We start from the raw sequence: 21,554 nt of genomic DNA on the forward strand, positions 1-21,554 counted from the left end.
ATCCCTGAATAGATTATATATCCTGTCTTAAAAATAGGCAACATTTAAATAAACTTTATTCACACGGTATAGAAATTACAAAAGAGAAGTGAAATGATAAATGTATTTTGGCTTGATAAACAGCATAGCATACCATTGATTACATCATATGAAAAGGACAACTCAAAAAATTCTTCAATAACTGTAACAAGAATACAAACATATTTTATTCTAAAATCCTGACTTCAAGGTGCATGAACATGCTCATCAAAGTACTTTGTAGTGCTTGATTGGGTGATTTAATTGATATTCATTTAAAATACTGTCACAGTTTATTAAAGAATCACTACTTGGTATTACAAGGAATATGCCAATATACACACCAGGCTCTTTTTTCTGGTGAAATCTATTAAGGCAACTATGTGCCAATCTTTCTTGTGTAATTTATGAGCAGGAATCAACCAGTGTCTTGAAATGTAAGCAGCCAGACATAAAGCACCAACAGAAAAGCTGAACCTGTATATTCTGTGAGAAAAGCAATAACAGGCCACTAGTCATATTTCATACTTACCCAAAATGCAAATGTCTTCCCATTTGACATAGACGGTTTAAAGGGGGTTGATTAATTGATTGGTTGATAACTGAACTTTCGGTGTTTCATTAAAAATCAGATTTTGATAAGTAAAGTATTAATTCTCTTTGATTTTATTTATAAAAGTTAGTGTACATTAGAAAATACGCAATTCAATAGCATGCATTGCCCGTCTTAAAATTGCATTTCTAAAGAAATAAAAAAAAAAATGGAGAGAGAGAGAGAGACAGGATTGAACTCTGTAGGGTTCGGTATGCATAGTAGCTACTGAATGGGCAGAACCCTACCTATTAAAAACAATAGATTTGATTTACAAATATAGTCTACAGCACATTCACTCTGCACTTATTTTTTCATGTGACACCATTTATTCAACTTCATTGCCATTTGACTCATAAAATTATATTATGATTTAGTTGTTTTAAAATCATATATCGTATAAAAACAACTAAACCATATATTATAGTTTAGTTGTTTTAAGCAAGGTTATAAAAAAATACTGAAGCTATTACAAATTTAAAAAATACAGCCCTTTGCAATAAATAAACAAACAAACAAATAAATAAATAAATAAATAAATAAATAAATAACAAAGCCCTTTGCAAAGCACAGAAAGATATATATATTTTTTTGATTATCGGATAGCTGATTGCTTTAAGCCTAGACTTTTCTGTCCCTTAACAATAAGATACAATGAATTGTACACTTGCTTTAAGTAGCATCTATCATGGGTACCAAACAAGGGCAAAGTCATGTTTGTAGCCCAAAATGTCTAAGAACTTGCATTGCTGGGAATACATGCCAGTGGACTCCCGTATTATGGCTACCGACAACATCAAGCTTGAGCGACCACCTATAGAGTTGAAGTAAAATCTCTTAAACCTAACTCATTGAGCAAGATTTGTTTTAGAACAATGAAAACATAAAAACGTGTTGGTTCCACGAATTTGTTCAAAAAGACAAATACGGGGTTTAACATCAACTTGCAGCAAGACTTACAGAATGAAGTTGTAGAATGTTACAAATATGTATTTTTAGTTTAAAACATACTATAAGGTACTACTAAGAAATCTCAGTTTGCAAGCCATGCTTTTAGACTCTTGTGCATTTTTAGGGTCATTTCACCTGGACGATGAAATTGTCCTTACCCCTTCACTGGCTTATTTCCTGTCAATAACCAAACAATAACCAAGTGATATGCTGTCAGCCAGTGTACCAGCTGTACTTGGAGCTTAGACCTGATACCGTGGACTAATTTGAGGCCACGGGGGTGATGACTAAAATAGAAAAGGCTACAGAGGATATTCTGACAAAAATAGTCAATGATAGAAAGTGAATCAAAACAGCAAGAATACCTGTACATAAATTAAGATTATCTGGGCAGGATTTTCAAAAAGTTGTAAATGATAACTCCAGTGTTAATCAAGAAATCGGTATGTACCATTCATTTTGGCATTTTCAAGAGGTCGTTATGCCTATCTAGTTATCAAAGAATCATGCTAACGTGATTTCCGAAACTGCTGATTTACGAAATAATGTTAATATTTTAATGTGCTGTGCTTTTTGCTACTATTTCTTTTGTTTGTTTGGGAATTTAAAAGCAAATCCGTGTTAACTGTCATCATTTATCAGGCGTTAATTTGCACTTGGAAAAGGAGGGTTTTAATTAACAAACGACTATAACTCACCTTGAAACAGAAATTTAACAGACTGCGGCTGTGACACTGGCAATACAGAGACTACCTAGATAATTCAATATTTGTAGTTATGGAAATATTTTAGACTTTTATATACTTGTGGTTATGAATGAGATGTATTCACTTAATTACCAGAACACACACAGACATGCATGTATTCTATCTCTATTAAACACACACACATACCTACCTACATATACACACTTTCCACTGGTTTGTATATAATGTCCTTGCCGATATTTTTTTAAAACAAGACCTAACAGCCGCACACTGTACTTTTGAACCATTAGACAAAATATTTACAGAATACTGCTGTTATAATCATGATTAATTTATTATGAATAGCGTCATCATTAAATTATGCCAAATCACATTTTTTATTTACAATGAAGGTAACCTATACTGTGTCGCCCAAAAGCTTATAAAGTCAGCAAAAACATGTTTTCCCTTCATTGTAAATAAAAACATGATTTGTTATTGTTTAATTATAACGCTATTAATAATAAACAAATCATGCAGCATGGTCCTAATAGCAGTTGTTAAGTATTCTGTAAACATTTTGTCTAATAGTTAAAAAGTGCAATATGGGGCTTGCTTTCCACGGAGATCATTGACATGGATTTTACCTAAAGTATTTTATCAGACTCCCCCGCACTGTATGTACAGTGTACACTCAACTTCACACATCTGTATGCACATATTATAACATCTCCTTTTGTTACTGTAAGTGTTCGATGCTACTTCTATTCATGTTGAGTTTATTTATTGCGGAGGCGAGCAAACAGTACCAGAGAAAATGCATGATTAGAGGAATTCACCAAACAATTAACTATAAACAAATTGTGTATTGGGTTAGGGAGTTCTATCATAATTTTACAAGCTTAACAAATGTATAATAACTAACTACAAACACAAATGACACTTCAAACGTATTTATTTCTAGCCTACAATCATACATACTAAAATACATACAAAAGTAGATGTTAACATAAAATAAATTCCATCCAATAGATAGATGGCTTACCTCCCCGCCCCCGCCCCATCCAAAAAATAAATAAAAATGTTTTTTTTTAATCTGTGCCGTCTGATTTTTACCCACGCCAGATGATCGTAAATCAGAATTGCATATGTGAATTTATCTAAATAAATGTACATTCTGCATAACAAAATGCACAATTTTAAATGAACTTTACAAATTATACACAAAATAGATATTCCCATATTTTTTTTATTTTTATTTCATTTCCATTTGGCTGCTGCTCGCAGGTGAGAGCTGTCTTGCTGTATGCTAGTAGTTTCCATAACAGCGAATTATGCTGCCATTAATTTTTTCTCGTTAACATGCATTTTGATTAACGAGTTCCCCTTATTTAGTCGTTGAGACAGGAAGTGATGTACATGGCCTGCAAGTTTTTTAACAAGAAATGCGTTCATAAACTACCTCATCAACTCAAATTCAAAGCATTAATGGATTGATTTAATTAACACATTTCATTTTAAAATCACTTGCTACTAAAGCTTTCGTTACTATACCACGAGTTCAATACAGTAACACTGTTTTTTGAAAATCCTGCCCTCCATATCAAGGTGCTGTTTAAAACTGCCTCCTAAAATTGATAAACCTGATCTGATCACTGTAGTTAAGCCTTTATGTAGAGCTCAGTGGTGGTGCAATTTTCTCTATTAGGAGCCCACGCTAGAATTAAATTATAATTCTACATTCCATTTGTCAAAGGTATTCTGTTTTTGTGTCCACAGGGTTTATTAAAGCCTTCTATCAATGTCCCATGACATATATGTTAGTATGTTAGTCTAGGGATATGCATTTGCGTGATCAGCAAAGGTTATTAAAACATGATAGTCGATTTTAAATAAGGGTAATAACTCTTAAAACACAATGTGGCAGATTGCCAAAGCATTTTAACACCAAAGAGTAAATTGTTCAATTTACTCAAAGCAGAAAAAACACCTGTTAAAAGTTTTTTAAAAAAAATAGAAATAAACGCAGCAGGTATTTAATTTAAGGCAACTGAATTAAGTTTATTCCTTATTTTGTAACTTGAATGTTTTTTTAACCTTTAGAAAAAAATGACTAATTTATACTTTGGAGTAAAAAGCTTTGAAAATCAGCCCTAATGAGATGACTTTTTTAACGTTTAGTAGCTTCAACAATAGCTGTATGTCTTAAATGTTCTTCCAAGCACTGAATGGCAATGGGGTCCACATCTGTATCAAATTTATTGGCAAATAAATGATGTTGTTTCAGCATATGGTTCAAATCCCCTGCTCCATACACACATACTGATCTTACATGCACACCAGTGCATGGTGGGTACATGGCTCCTTTGGACATGCTTCCTTCATGATAGCTCCATTTAACAAACCTTGACACAGAGTTCATGTCGGTGACATCATACTTTGAATTGACTGGAATAAAGCCAGGGACACCAGGAGTTCTTTGCAGCGTTGCCCATAAGAACTCATCAGGACTATAGGTGTCATAAGCCCAGTCCATAAATTTAAGTATTTTCTGGTCTTCCAATATGTGTTCAATAAAGTTCCTGCTAACCACTATGTAGGCCCCACCTGCAAACACTGGAGTTTCAATTGGTGGAGGAGCCTTGTCAATGTTTTTTTTATTTATTGAGCCATCAGCAACTTCATAATGTTTCTTCCATCTTGCCTCTTTATGAGATGGCATTGTTTCAGTTTCCAGGCTGTTCCTCCCATTCAGCCCCTTCAGTATTTTAACTATTTCCAGGTTGGTTTTTATAGGGAAATCCAGGCCGCAGAGGTTGATAAAGTACTTCCACGTCGAACTCCTTCTCTGAAGGTCTTTCATGCAGTTGATATCTGCCTGTACCCGGCTCCAGCTTGCATAAACAACACTTTCTAGCTGACTGGCAACAAAAACATTCCCAAAGCAAGCTGCAATTCCTCTCACAGCAGCCAAGAAGGATTCTGGGGATTTTCTGTCAACGTGGACACAGTAAAAATTATGAGGTGCGTATATGGACCTTAAAAGCCTTTCAAATGTATCAATTTTGTGGTGAACAACTAATGAATATGCAATGGGAAATTCTTTTTCTTCTTCACTGAGAGGAAATGTTAAGTACTTGCGGACCTTTGTGAAGTTCCCACAGTTTCTGGTAAGATCAATATAATATTGATCAGTTTTCGGTCTGTGTTTGTTTTTATAATTAACTGTGATCACCTGAAGCTTAGCCTGCTCAATCTCATCAGCATTGCCCTCAATAATTCTTGTGCAGTTGATTTTATTGTCATCCTCCTGCGTGAGCTCCAGCCTGTTGTACTGTTCAACATTCTCTTTTGTTTGAATATTAATCAAGCAGATGGTGGTTAAAATGAAGATTCCAATCAAAACCATTTTCCCACTTTTCCTTTGCATGGTTAACCTCCTCATCAACATCTTGCAATGAATGTATGTTAGCTCTTTAGATAATTTTCTTCAGTAATGGCAATATGGCTACAGCAAGATTTAGGAAGATTCAAGTCTAAAAAAAAAGAAGAAATGTGTCACAAAAATAATACAAATATTATCCTATTTTTATTAAAATATATTAAAATATGAATCATGGCATGGCACTATCCCGATTATTTTTTTGGGGAAAGTACAGTAAAACAACCCTTAAACTATGATTTATGATTTAGAGAAGATAAACAAAGAGAATATGTCAAAATCTAAAAATAATAATAATAAAATAAACAATAATAAAAATGCTTCCAGATAATACCCATAATACATATGGCATGTCCTAATATGGCTTTCTACTAAAATCTGCATCATGGAACTTTATTATCCTGAAGAATGTAAGACAGCATGCTAATAATCACCCTCAAATGTTATGTGCATTGGCAGCATTGAATCCCTAAATGCAAATACCTGTGCCATTAAGACTTTCACCTGAATTTGATCAAATAAAAATAAAAGCATGTTATTAATGCTATATAGAGTGTTCAATATACCCAGAGCATGTGGGATCAATAGACCAGTACTGTATATGTTTCTATTCTGAGGGATTCTTATTGGAGAAGGCTTACATAATCAGTAATACACATAAGTAGAAGGTCTTGTCTCTTGTATACATGGCTTAGTATGTAATCTTGTTTGTCTCCATTAAGAAGCCAACTATGGGCTAGCAGGAAATCCTCATCCTGCTTCTACTGTATCATCTTGGGTGGAGCTAGCTAAGTTAAATTTCATATATCTAATCAGAGGTTAAATCCTAAATATTTCTTAAACCATGCAGACTAGATATTGGCAGATCTTTCTGTAGGTAAGAACAAACAAAAAAGTCTGTCCCTTTCCAACACACCTTTTACACCATCTAATGGAAACGAAATGTTACTGGGCAGAATTGTGGTATATTTGTGGTATATTTACTCAAGATCCACTCTCCAAGTTCTGAAAATCAGAACCCTAGTCTTATACATGTTACTACCTTTCCTGGTCAACTAGTCCATGCATTGTAACTCTCTACCTAGCCCTCATTTTAAAAACCTGATTATGTATTCTAGATCTTTTACACTTTTTATATATGGTACATAAGCATTCACAAACTATTTTCAAGAAAATATTGAGAAAAAGGGGACTAAACAGAGCAAGAGAGTCCCTAACTTCATAGAAATAACTCTACTTAGGTTTCACAGACTCCAATTAGCACTAATCATTATGTAGTCCAAGATTACTTTCAGCCAATGTCTGTAAACACCTCATTAATGTTTAACTTTTAGTTACAATATTTAATGTTAACTTGCTTTTGACTGTAACCAAACTGTTTTGTATACAATTATTATTATTTGTTTATTTAGCAGACGCCTTTATCCAAGGTGACTTACAGAGACTAGGGTGTGTGAACTATGCATCAGCTGCAGAGTCACTTACAACTACGTCTCACCCGAAAGACGGAGCACAAGGAGGTTAAGTGACTTGCTCAGGGTCACACAATGAGTCAGTGGCTGAGGTGGGATTTGAACCGGGGACCTCCTGGTTACAAGCCCTTTTCTTTAACCTTTAATTATGGTGAATCCATGCAAAACAAAGGTTAACAAAGGCTTCTGCTCTCTGACAACCAGCACATGGACATGAAAATATAACCTTTTGGGGTTAATGATGAATAATAATAGACTCTTTACGAAAAAAAAAAAAAAAAAACTCTGTTCAAAGATGTTAGAGGTGCCTGTTATAAAATAATTTGTATATATCTAAATATATGTTTCTAAATAGGGTGACAAATACATGTTGTTGCCATGCTCCCATATTATTTCAGACCCTTTTCTATTTCAATAAAACTGTGATTCATGGAAACTGAAATTTCAGTGCCCTCCCAAAAAGTCACAATATCCTAGCATTATATCTCCTATTTTACAGCGCCTTTTGTAAGAGAATCATCAAACTGTAAAGCTGCATATCTGTACGTAATGAAACACAGATGCCTACCCATTAAAGTATTAAGTCTTTACTAATCTATAATTATAAATGGTTTTGTCCCCATTGGCTCCCATAATATTCTATCTGAGCCACTGCAACATGCCTTACCGTAAGTGTAAATAGAATATATGTTTAATTATGGTAGATGCCTTTGTACATACTGCATATTTTTATCATGTTGAACAAAAAGTGATGCACTTCTAATAGTATAGTCAAACACACCAAAATCCCCCAATGCTTGCTACTTGTTTAATCATACAAATTCTGAGGAATACACATTTATATTAAAGCACAGGAACTCACCCGTATGCTGGACGATCTCTTCTCTGTGAATACTGTTCTCACTGTCTGAAACCTTATAATGAGAGGAAAGCCCCGCCCCCTACTTTTAATAACTCATCTTATCATAGGTGATTGATCTCTCAGGAATGAAAGCTGTGGTTCCCTGTGATGTACTGTATGGAATTTGAATCCAACGACTGGAGCCAACAAACAGGAACACAGGGAGGCAGTAGGGCATTGTGGGGCAAGTCCATGAAGGTCAGGAGTGATTGAATTCTGGATCAATTGGAGCCTGCTGATGGAGGACTCTGGATCAACCTCAAGGTAAGAAATTATATCCCCAGGCTGTAACTGTTATACACCAAATAGAAATGTATTTTTGTTTACGACTGTAAGTCGCCCTGGATAAGGGCGTCTGCTAATAAATAATAATAATAATAATAATAATAATAATAATAACAGGGAAAGACCAGACACATTTTCTGTGGTTTGATTGAATTAGTGCTTCATATCATCGACAGGATTTTCAAGATATTTGCAAAAGCCAGTCATTGAAACAGCAAAATCATACATTACAGTGGATTACTGTAAAATATTTTGTTTTATGTTGCAACAATAATGGTTTATTTTTTTCTAGCGCTGGTCAATCGTTAGTAACTGTTCACCGAATAGAAGTGTATGAGGAATAAACCAGCCATTGTCAAGGGTTGTTTATACTAGTGACGAAGAGTAAGTAGCTTAAAATGTCATTTAAATTCCTTTCCACTCTGCCAGTCCCACCTATGCTACCTGTATATAGACATACAGAGTAGGTGGGGCTAGCAGAGTTGAAATGTCTTCTGTTGATTTCTTATGGCATTGAAAGCTGAAAAAGCACAAGGCTCATTCATGCTACTCACAGGATTACTGCACTTAATGTTGAATTACTTTGCCCCAATCAGATCCAATTATATTTATCAATTTCTTGGATTAACCTTATTATTGCAGTATATGAAACCAAAATCGAACTTTTTGGCAACAATGCAAAACGTTATGTTTGGCGTAAAAGGGTTGCCCCGGCCCCTTATAAATATTTGTTATTATTGCTAAGGATACGATTTTGGCACAGTGATTTTTAGTACATTTCGTGGGTGAATTGCAGAAAAAAAAATTCACAGAAAGGTCAAAGGAAAGGCCACCAAGCAATGTAGGTTTAGCTACATCAACATACTCAACAGCTTTTAAATAGTACACCAAAACTAACAATATAAAGACTATTGATTTTAACTGCTGGCAAGTTTATATGTTACTTAGTTAAGGTCCTTTTTTTTTTTTAAATACTATACTGCAGGTTTCCACACCGGCCGCATAGCGAAGCAGACGGTGTCTGAAATAAACTGTGTTCCTATTTCTCTGTGCGCGTCTGGCGTAATGTACTTATATATACAAAATCAGCATGTCAAATAATTGTTTTTATTACCATGTTCAAAATTAAATGGTGTGTATATATATATATATATATATATATATATATATATGTATTAATTTTTTTAGCAGATATTACAAGATATTACATTATTTCACATTATACAGATATCACATTATTTTTTTTACATACAATTACCCATTTATACAGTTGGGTTTTTACTGGAGCAATCTAGGTAAAGTACCTTGCTCAAGGGTACAGCAGCAGCGTCCTACATCGGGGATTGAACCCACAACCCTCCGGTCAAGAGTCCAGAGCCCTAACCACTACTCCACACTGCTGCCATATATATATGTGCAATAATAAGAACGATATGTTTAAATTGGTTGTTTCTGCGTAGCCTACGGAGCACAGCCCCTTTAAAAATAAAAACTAATAAAAAAAACAAAAAACAGGGAGTTGAAAAGTAAAATCACAGAGGCAGGCACTGTGTCCAAGAACCGGGGCATCACTAAGATCAGAAAAAAGACTACAAATCAGGTACCTCTCGTTTTATCTACACTTTGCAGGAAATTAAAAAAAAGATGTTCAGCGGCAGTCTGAAGTATTTTGCTTAGCAATGTTTAGTTTTAGAGAAAGTGAGTATTTATTTTCAACAGACTACTTGGGTACACTGCATTGTATGAAAAAAGTTTCAAGAAATAAAATGTAAGTATTAATTAATATTATAGATGCAATAAAAGATGCAAGCCCACTTTTGTGTTTAAAAAAATTAATTAGCAAGCGCTGTATGTATGTGAAGATCACAACCGTGAGTTTACAGTAAAAATACGATCTGTTCATTTATATGCTCGCTCAGCTACAAAATACAAATGTCATTCGCTGACCTACATAGCTACATGTAAATGCTGTGTGCATACACAACCAAACAATTTACAAATACTTGCATATTTGCATTTTCAGTGCATTAACCAAATGTGTTTTTTTATTATTATTTCAATTCTTCAAAAAAGACAAAATAAGATAACATATAATACAGAAACAATGAGAAAAAAAGTAATTGACAATACTGCATTTACAGTAAAAAAAAAAAAATGTATAGGCTAAATAGTCTTGTTAGCATTACCTACAAGTGTACAGCATACAGTAAATGAACAAAAGTACCTGCATTAAATACAGGACCCTATAGAGAGAGGAAAGAAAAAATAAATAAATAAATAAATAAATAAATAAAGGGAAAGAGTTGGGTCTCAGACTATTGCGAGAAAGTGCAGTAAACAATAATAGGAGTTAGGGAGCGGGGGCTGTAAGTTGTAAGGTGTCAAAATATGAGAGAAAGGGCTGCCATGCAGTATAGAATTTAATACTAGATCCCTTAAGAGTAAATCTGATTCTTTCAAGTTTGAGGAATTGCATGATGTCTCTAATCCAATGAACATGAGAAGGGTGGGGCAGCTTGCCTCCAATTCATCAAAATAAGGTGGCGGGCCAAAAGAGATGCGAAAGCCAGGGTGCTGGATTGGAGTTTGGACAAAGGTAGCCCATCAGGTGCAACGCCAGATATAGCTATAAGTGGTATTGGGTCAATGGGCAAATTACAAATTTGAGAGAAGGTCTCAAAGGCAAAGTTCCAAAATGCGGCTAGCCTGGGACAGGTCCAAAACATATGGATCAATGAGGCTGGAGCTTGCTTACATTTATCAGATGTAGGAATAATATTAGGATAAATCTTTGCCAATTTAGTTTTGGACATGTGGGTGCGATGGAGGATTTTGAATTAGATTTTGAAAGGATACAGCAGTTTTAGAAAGTAAGGTAGATTTCGAGGATGAGCGATCTAACGTAAGATTTAAGCAACAGTTAAAGTCACAACCCAAAAGTAAGTGATGTGTATTTAAAAAATGTGTAATAAAATCCCTGTCATCCCAGTTTGGAGCAGAAACATTGACCAAAATCATGGGAGTATTAGCAAGTCTGCCTACAACATCATCATCACGACTGTTCTTATCAGCAATAACTTCAGAAGCAACAAATGATATGTTCTTATGTACTAAAATTGCAGCACCTCTGGCCTTGGCATGAAATGCTGAATGGCAGAGCTGCCCCACCCAATCCCTGCACATGCGGAAGTGATCTGACATTCGAAAATGGGTCTCCTGCAAGAATGCAATTCCAGCATTTAAATGCTGGAGATGTGCTAGAACCTTATTTCGTTTCACTGGGTGATTTAGCCTTTTTACATTCCAACTTACAAAACTGAAAGCACTTCCTCTATTAGCACACATCATAATGACAGTAAAAATACAAGATCAAACTATAGGCTGTACAAAATAAGACAAGGTAAGAGAAATCCATTATCAACTTTAGATCAAATGGTTACATAAATAGTGCAGTTGTCTGAGACCCGAGACAAAAAAAGAGAAAGGCAAAAAAAATGAATTTAACCCACCCCATTTTCAAAAAAAGATTACAATTTGGAGGAAAATAATAAATAAATATTTAAAAAAAGAGACTTAAAAATGCAAGTAAGCAAAGACAGTAGCGACCATAGGAGCCAATCCAGCTAGCATATTGTAAAAAAATATATATATATTTCACACTAGCAAAACCGGTATGACAGTCAGTATTAAGCAATCCAACTCAACCTATTTACAGTGTAATATTTTTAAACTGAAAATAACTAATTAGCATAAAAAATACTGAAAGTCTCTCAAGTCTGTGCAAATAATTTGATACCCTGTGCCCATGAGAAAAGAAAAAGATATATATATATATATATATATATATGTATATATATGCGCTCATACAAACATACACAAGTATACAGTATAAACAAAACAATAATAAAAGGGGGTATTTAGCATCTAAAAATGACTAAAATGACTCAAGATAGACAATCTGTATAACTAATAACGATATAGAAATAAGTAAGGTACATTATATTATCTCAGTTCACCTAACCATTTTCTAAAAATATATATCCATAGACCTACTTAACTATGTTCATTGACCAAATAGTTATCTGTACAGTATATATATAAAAAAGAGGGTTAATAACACAGCCAGACAATCTGTATGTTAGCCACTGAAACCAGGGCTTAATTAAAACACGGTTGACCAGTTCAGCATAGTCTACACAAACTGATCATAATATATCGCTACTTAGCTGTGTTTAACTTAAGAACATAAGAAAGTTTACAAACGAGAGGAGGCCATTCAGCCCATCTTGCTTGTTTGGTTGTTAGTAGCTTATTGATCCCAGAATCTCATCAAGCAGCTTCTTGAAGGATCCCAGGGTGTCAGCTTCAACAACATTGCTGGGGAGTTGGTTCCAGACCCTCACAATTCTCTGTGTAAAAAAGTGCCTCCTATCTTCTGTTCTGAATGCTCCTTTATCTAATCTCCATTTGTGACCCCTGGTCCTTGTTTCTTTTTTCAGGTCAAAAAAGTCCCCTGGGTCGACATTGTCTATACCTTTTAGGATTTTGAATGTTTGAATCAGATTGCCGCGTAGTCTTCTTTGTTCAAGACTGAATAGATTCAATTCTTTTAGCCTGTCTGCATACGACATGCCTTTTAAACCTGGGATAATTCTGGTTGCTCTTCTTTGCACTCTTTCTAGAGCAGCAATATCCTTTTTGTAACGAGGTGACCAGAACTGAACACAATATTCTAGGTGAGGTCTTACTAATGCATTGTAAAGTTTTAACATTACTTCCCTTGATTTAAATTCAACACTTCTCACAATATATCCGAGCATCTTGTTGGCCTTTTTTATAGCTTCCCCACATTGTTTAGATGAACATAAACTCCTAGGTCTTTTTCATAGTTCCCTTCTTCAATTTCATTATCTCCCATATGATATTTATAATGCACATTTTTTTTGCCTGCATGCAATACTTTACACTTTTCTGTATTAAATGTAATTTGCCATGTGTCTGTCCAGTTCTGAATGCTGTCTAGATCATTTTGAATGACCTTTGCTGCTGCAACAGTGTTTGCCACTCCTCCTATTTTTGTGTTGTCTGCAAATTTAACAAGTTTGCTTACTATAGCAGAATCTAAATCATTAATGTAGATTAGGAATAGCAGAGGACCTACTACTGATCCCTGTGGTACACCACTGGTTACCTCACTCCAATCAGTACTTTCTGTTTTCTACATGTTAACCACTCCCTAATCCATGTGCATGCATTTCCTTGAATCCCAACTGTGTTCAGTTTGAGAATTAATCTTTTATGCAGGACTTTGTCAAAAGCTTTCTGGAAATCTAAATAAACCATGTTGTATGCTTTGCAATTGTCCATTGTCAATGTTGCATCCTCCAAAAAGTCAAGCAGGTTAGTTAGACACGATCTCCCTTTCCTAAAACCGTGCTGACTGTCTCCCAGGATACTGTTACCATATAGGTAATTTTCCATTTTAGATCTTATTATAGTTTCCATAAGTTTACATATAATAGAAGTCAGGCTTACTGGTCTGTAGTTACCTGGTTCGGTTTTGTCTCCCTTTTTGTGGATCTGTATTACGTTTGCAATTTTCCAGTCTGTCGGTACAACTCCTGTGTCGAGTGTTCCATGATCTTGGTTAGCAGTTTGTTAATAACTTCTTTCATTTCTTTGAGTACTATTGGGAGGATCTCATCCGGCCCAGGGGATTTGTTTATTTAAGAGCTCCTGGTCCCTTTAACACATCTGCCTCTGTTATGCTAGTTATTTAAAACTGGATAGGAACAGGTCAACATGTGGGGCATATTGTCTGTGTCCTCCTTTGTAAAAACCTGTGAAAAGTAATCATTTAATATATTAATATATATAAAAAGTTTCCGCTCGTTATTAGAAAAAGACACGCAGCTGTTAGACTTTAAGCTGCAATGTTTTCTGATTAAAGCAATTCAAGATGTAATTTACAGATGCAATTCCTCCTCTCTGGGGGTGTTGCTGGCATCCAGGCAAGGGAGAATGTCACTTTTAAGGCTTCAGCCTCCTGTACTGAAGTGAAGATCAAATTCCGACCCTTAAAGACAATATGAAGCCTGGCTGGATAGAGTAAGCTGAACTTAATACCCTGTTTGTATAGCCTTGTCTTTATGTCCTTAAAAGCTGCACAGCTTCTGGCGACATCTGAGCTAAGGTCTGGAAAAATAAAGATCTTTTGCTCCCGAATGGTGAGGGTTCCCCGCTCCCTTGCCACCCAGTGGACAAGCTCCTTGGTCTGATAACGATGGAAGTGGACGATCACGGGTTTGGGCCTTAAGTGAGGAGCCAGCTTCGCTGCTAGAGAGCGATGGGCCCGATCCACCTCCGGAGCCGATCCCAGTACCTCACCCCCAAGTAGCTCCATAAAGAAATCAGACATAAACTTAGTAGGGTGCATGCCCTCAGCCCCCTCTGGCAGACCGATGATTCGGAGATTCTGACGCCTACTGCGATTTTCCAGATCAGATAACTTCTCCCTGATCGCCCTGTTGTCAGCAACAAGTCTAGCACAGGAGGCCTCCAACTCATGAACCTGATCCCCAGTGTTGTCAGCTGAATGCTCGAGGCTATCAATGCGGTGTCCATGTGAAGTAACTGTGGTCTGGAGGGCATCAAGAGATGTTTTAAAAGAGGCAAACAGGTTCTGAAACTCTGCAGTAAGATCAGCGGTAAGGGCTGCGCGGAGCTTTTCTAGCACGGAGACCACGGCACACATAGAAACCAGCGCAGGCTCGGCAGGATCAGCAGGATCAGCAGGCCCCTTGGTTGCAGAATCCAAAGCTAAAGAATCTCTCATCCCACACTACTGTATGGCTGATGTACAAATACATTACTGTGACAGAAATATTAAGAGTTCTGGTTGTAAATCTCCCTCTCGACCTGTGAGGGCGCTAAGTAGCAAAAGGGAAAGGCTTTGGACGGGTTGGCTTGACAGTTCATTTCCTGGGTCGGGAAGTCGGTCAGCCTGGAAGAAGGCGAGACTCCGTTGCAGGAACGTATTGACCCGGAAGGTAAACGAGGTAGCAGCTGCAGGCAATAGAGTCAGCTGCAATCGTTTACGAAGGGGTCACGCATGATCGCATAAAGGGGCCGGAGAATTGTAAATCTTTTCCTTTGCTTTTGGTTTCGAAACAGACCCAGAAGGACCCGTGCACTGTGTATTAAGAGTATCGTGAGTGTTTGTTTTGTTTGTCTTGTCTATAATTGTTACTTGTGTGTTTATAGACAGCTAACACGTTCCGGAGCTGTCGCTAAGAGACAGCACTGAACCCGGAACAGCACTGCACTATTTGTCACTCTTTAAACTGTATCACCCACCATGAGCACTACAGCACACACCCAGGACTGGTGACTTGTCACGGGTGACCTCGAACCAACTGTTATATGTAATAAGACATTGGATCCCTTCGCATGGAGGGTCTCAGTGGCTAGAGTTCACGGTTCCTCGATTGAGTCAGATTCAGTTGTATTAAGTTTGTCCACTGATGATGCAGAGGAAAACAAATGCTGGGTGCCTGCTGACATGAACAATAGTGAGTTCTGGCCTCCTACTGTGTTCTGGATGGATGGTATACCCCTTAACCCTTTGCGGTCCATTTATTAATCGCGCGTCAGGCACGCCAGGAATAATTAATTTTCACACGCGCAGTTAATTTTATACGCGCTGTTTAAAAGTATTTTTTTTCACAGTCAAACGGGTTTAAATGGCCCTGCATATCAACAAAGCACACACTAGGCATCTCCAGCCCCTCCCCAGCCTTTTGTTTGCTATAGCGTTCAGCTGTGTAAGAAATAAATAATAATAATAATAATAGTCGTACATACCGATCGATCATCTCCAGATCACTCGTTTTATCACCAAACTCCTCAATAATGCGATCAAAGTCATTATTTTATTACTATAACATCTGAAAAAAGCTCTGCAAATGTCCATGATAGTCTCAGTGCGCTGACGCACTTAGCCAGCTTGTTTATTATGGACGCCCATTATCTGATACCTGATACCATGTATGACTATTCATGAAATACGCCTTTTTTTTTTTTTTTTTTTTTTTTTTCGACTTGTCTCGGCTCCTGTCGCTACCACTCGGCAATTGAATGGTTTTCTCGGCTTTTTCCGGAGAAAAAACGACTAAACACCCGTTTATTGCGTTGCTATAATGATGTCGGACCCAGTCCGACAAAGGACCTGTGAGGAATAATTGCAATGTCGGACCCAGTCCGACAATGGACCGCAAAGGGTTAAGGTATCTCTGTGCGAGCAGAAGGAGATGCATGATAAAAACATGTACAGGTCCAGAATGCTTGTGAGAGGCACAGAATTAGCCTTGGTTCATGAAGTGAGAAGTGATTCTCTTGTTGTGTGTGACTGTGACAGATGCAGAGGTGAATCACCCCGGACTGGGCCTAAGCCATGTCCAGCCTGCAGTCATTTAGTGAAACATTGTCGAATCTTGTTTGAATGTGATGATTCCGAGGGGCTTTCTTTCTCTCATTTGAATGTAAATCCCAGAGATGTAAAAAGAGTTGAGTGTATGGATTGTGAGAGCGGCCACCTAGTAAAATGGGCACATCTAGGTAAATTAGAATGTGAGGAAGGTGTCCCTATTAAGCGTGTACAAGTGTCTTGTAGGTACAAAGTCAAGACCATGGCGACCCACACCTGTGATGCCAAACGCTGGATAAACGGGCCTGTGGTGGTCTTCGCTGAGCCCACTCGGGAAGAACCCAGAACAGAAATGGAGTCCTGCTGGGAACGAGCTGAAGCCTTGGACATGGATTGGATGATTTAAATATATTAATGAAATGCATGTACTATACTCATTTGTAATGTTTAGTAGTTTTAGTTTGTATTTGTAATATTTAATAGTTTTAGCTTATAACCATTGCTGTAGGAATGCTCCCTCTGTATGACCCTTTAACTGGAGCAGGGACTGCCTGACACTCTAACCCAGGCAGCTGTAAACCATCTCTTATCAAGATGGGCATGGCTCCAGAATAGGGTGCTGGAATTTCTACTGAAACTTTCTAGTCTGAATAACAGAATAATGCTATATTACTAAATACATGTTAACATGCTTGTTCTAAATGGTATAGATTGTTGTGGTAACATATAATCATAGGTAGTGATAATTACTGTTAGTATAAGATACTATGAACAATTTTTATGTATAAGATCATATGATTCACTTTGCTTAATATGATAGTATACCTGAAGCTCTTTTCTACCAAGATGAGCATGGTTAAAAAACTGGGTCCTAATTCAATGAAAAGAATTACTGTGTGCTTGCATTCAAGAATTATAACTTTTTGAATATAAAGGGAAAAGGAGTTGGGGGTATTTTTAAGTAAAGGATTAAAAGACCTCGCTTTAAATAGGTTTCTGCTTGTAATTCAGTTTTAAAATAAGTAGGTGAGTAAGAACAACCTAGAGTAAAAACAGACTCTAACTTAAGAGAAATAAGCATTGTTAGAAGATACACCGCGAATAGAGAGCAGAAAAATTGAATAAAATCTTATTATAATATTGCTGATATATTGCTGCTAGCAGACAGTAATAAGGTTAGCAGCCATATGCTATAAGAAGTAATGTATTAGTTTGACTTTGAAGTTAAAAGATGCAGCATAAAGAAAAGTTGTAGTAGAACATACAAAAGGATTGAATAAATAATGAAGAATAAAAAGCAGAAGGTAGGTTTTAGAAGAATAAACTATGTGACCGTCTTCTTGAACTCTCTATCAGCCTGCCCTTGGAGAGATTAATATTAACTGCTGGAAGGCCTTTTTGGTGGGAGGAAGCCGGAATTTTCTTATCAGAAGGATTATAGTACCAAAGGCCTGACTGCACATGTGGGGAGTTAGAATGGATGGTCTTAACACCTAAAATAACTAGTCGAAGGGCAAAAGGAGGCATATGAGATATAGGTATAGACTTATAGAAACATCCATCAATACCAAACTTGGCAAGGGAGGAGATGTCTTTAACGAACTGGATTTAGCCAGTATGAATATAGCTGAAAAATACAGGGTCATCTAAGTGTCAATTGAGTTCAGGCAATTGGGGCCCATAGGAGAGAAAGGCATTACAACTTTACAGCTTAGTAAAATAGTTGGGTTTTTCATTGAAGGAAAAACTCTATACTAGAAGGGATATAGAATAAAAGTTCCCTATAATACCGGCTAAATGTACACCAGTAAGGAAAGAAGGAAACTAATTTGAGTGAGATGACATGAAGGAATATATTTCTGAAAGCCAAGTCTATATAATCAATTATAACCATTATAAACTATAAACTGCTATATTATAAACTGTTGGTGTTGCATATATTCAAAAACACCACTTTTCCTATATTGGTGTTGCATATATTCAAAAACACCACTTTTCCTATATTGGTGTTGCATATATTTAAAACACCACTTCTTTTTATACACACATATTAAGTAGTGAATCAAAACAGCAAGGATTTTGTGAACTCTGCTTTACCTGAATTCTTCGGATAAAGGAGGGGGCAAGGATGAGTGGGTGAGATCATGGGCCAGTGTTGATTTATTGGTATATGAGCTTTGTGGTCCATCCTTTGCAGATCTCCAAAGAACAGTCCTTCTCTTTTGTTCACGCTACTCTTCCTTATAATAGGAGGTAAGCATATTAATGGTATTATTGTATCTCACATTTATTGGTTGTATTGCTATGAGGTTTTGAAACTATGTTTTGGTATTGAGGGTGTTATATTGAATGTGCTAAAACATAGCAGTGGGTGCTTGTAGGCTTTGTGCTTAACCAGCCTGAGGGCTGCACTGAATACATATAATTGTATTATGTTATTGAAATATTAAATGCTGAAGCTTGTAATAAACTTAGGATTGCTAATTATTGTTACATGTTTTCGGGTTTTGGTAGTATGCGCAAACTACTAAACCAATATTAAAGGCATTTTAATAAAACGAAGGAGCACTGATGTTGCTCTGATTCGTAAAACTTTGAATAAATGAGTCTGAGTGATTTTCTTGATTAAATAAAAAGGTTTTAAGGACACACCGCTCGTCCAGTGCTCGAACATACACCACTAGGAGTTTTAAACATCTCTGTCCTCCTCAACGTCTCCCCTGAGTTAAGAGTGTGTGCAGAGCAAATAATATAATAAAAGAGAACGTGAAAAGTGAAAACGTGACAGACTGTGGTTGTATATTGTGGGAGAGATACTGTGTTTATTGTTTAGGGCTGCAATCCCTGTTACTGTTCTCCGTGTTTTACGCATCGCTGTGTATAACCAGAGTTTATTATTTGGTCACCAGACCTGGATTATAACAAAAATAAAACAACTATTTTTCCATACCAGATTACAAATCTCTGTCTGTTTATTCCTGCACTGCATCACCTCTGCACCTGTTCATAATCAGCAACCACTTTGCCACTGTTACCAAAAACGGTACAGTGAAAATATATATAAAAAAATGGCTTTGGTAAGTTATATTATAATTTTGTGGGAGCGAGCGTCACACGTGTCTACTCCATCTAGCGTTTGACCGGAAGTCCCAACCAAATGTGTTTTTACATCCATTTCCAAGATTTCAGGGACTTTTGTTCAAATTCACGATTTTCATTTCAGTTTTCTGTGACCTCCGTGACAAAGTTGTATCCTTAATTATTGTATATATTGTTGTGATTGATGGGTGTTATTATTGTAATCTGTGTTGTATAGTGTGTGTGCATGTTGTTAGTTGTTTGTTATTGTAAAGGGTGAATGGAACAACCCGTTCCCCAGGGTATGTTTATGTTTGGGAGATTGTGTTCACACAAGAATGAATGTATGTTAATTCATCTCTGTAGGAATGCATGCTTGTTTTGTGTTACAGTAAGTGTCTGTTTATTGTTTATGTGCGGATGGGAGCTTCGGGGTAATTGTGTAATTATAGTTCACGGTGTATTTAAGGGGAACGGATGCACTGTATGCGAGTTGAGAGTTGGGAGTCGTGTGTTGTGAGCGAGAGTACGGTAAAAATAAATAAATAAATAACAATTGCTATATATTCACGATGGTTCGCACCAGCGTGATACTTATTAGTGTGTTTTTCTTAGTGTTTTGTTTATTTTGGCCATTGCACCATTTCTTTTGTATTTTGTTTAAAAGTGCATTATTATTTAATAAATGGTGAGCGCCATTGCGTCTCATTCACCCCGCAATTGCATTGTTTGTGTTTAATTCCTGGTCTGACATCACCCCTGCAGCCGTCCTGTCACAATGCCCCGTTATAATTCTATAATTAACGGTCTCTATAATAAGCAATATCGCGTGAAATTCAACTCTTCTTACATAATTTTTATGTCGCACCTCTGCTCACTTATGATTGGATACCTGCATAACAAGGGACAGATCTTTGACTCTCCCATTGGTTAAACCTACTAAGATCTTCAACTGTTTATGTCCCGCCTCCGCTGACTTATGATTGGGCTGCCATGGAGAAAATGCAGATCTTCTATTGGTTGATTTTATTTTATATACAAAAATAAAATTCTGCACAATTAAATTGTAAAAAAATAATCTGCAATCAACTCTTTAGTTGATTAATCGGAGCAGCCCTAATATATATTATTGCATCTGACAACGAAAAACCTTATACTTGTATTTATGTTTTCAGTAAAAATGGCGTTCACAAACCTGGATGTATAGTTATGTTCCTGCCCTGCAACGTTTTTGATTGACATTTAGAATTCAGGCCAGCCCGAGGAGTGAAGTCAGACCAGAGAATTTGGGCTCCTGCCCGAATTGGGAGTCAACTCGAGTAATTTAAAAACATGGAAACGGGGGGTGGGGGGGCAACTCGAGCACATACTCAAGTTAAGTGGTCCATGGAAACATGGTATACATCTCCCCACTCTGAACAGGCAAAGGTTCAGTCCACAATGTCCTATTCTGATTCTTCTGATTAATGTTTCGCCCCTTCTGCTATAAATATTGATTTGCCATTTCTTAAACATTCTCTCTCTGATAATAATGACCATTTCTGATTTCTGTTTTTGAACTTCCTCATTTGCTAGCGCTTTGTAGCTTCCAGGTCCACTCTCTTATTCCTCACCTGTCCTATATGAGCTGGTACCCATGCTAAACAAACATATACTGTTGGTTGATGGTTTACAAAATTGAATTTTAGGGAAGGAAAGATGACT

The 21,554-nt window shown here is 36.6% G+C and overlaps 1 protein-coding gene and 1 long non-coding RNA gene across 3 annotated transcripts in view; one reads left to right on the forward strand and one right to left on the reverse strand.

Annotated features, from left to right (window-relative positions):
* Positions 1-21,554, reverse strand: part of LOC117408409 (beta-1,3-galactosyl-O-glycosyl-glycoprotein beta-1,6-N-acetylglucosaminyltransferase-like) — a 54,868-nt gene continuing 33,314 nt past the window's right edge. The window contains exons 1-2 of one of the 2 annotated variants that reach the window (XM_058996258.1): positions 8,024-8,159; positions 1-5,783 (exon numbers count right to left, since the gene is read on the reverse strand). In XM_058996258.1, coding sequence (XP_058852241.1) covers positions 4,418-5,698 — 1,281 coding nt within the window. In that variant the 5' untranslated portion in view covers positions 5,699-5,783; positions 8,024-8,159 and the 3' untranslated portion in view covers positions 1-4,417. Of the gene's footprint in view, positions 5,784-8,023; positions 8,160-21,554 lie in introns of those variants that run through there. The other variant, XM_034013371.3, reaches the window with a different exon arrangement.
* Positions 5,212-21,554, forward strand: part of LOC131699470 (uncharacterized) — a 23,083-nt gene continuing 6,740 nt past the window's right edge. The window contains exons 1-2 of the long non-coding RNA XR_009308165.1: positions 5,212-5,271; positions 8,131-8,326. This is a non-coding gene — a long non-coding RNA (uncharacterized LOC131699470). The remainder of the gene's footprint in view (positions 5,272-8,130; positions 8,327-21,554) is intronic.

This window comes from Acipenser ruthenus, chromosome 2, assembly GCF_902713425.1.
Source record: "Acipenser ruthenus chromosome 2, fAciRut3.2 maternal haplotype, whole genome shotgun sequence".
Taxonomy (NCBI): Eukaryota; Metazoa; Chordata; class Actinopteri; order Acipenseriformes; family Acipenseridae; genus Acipenser; species Acipenser ruthenus.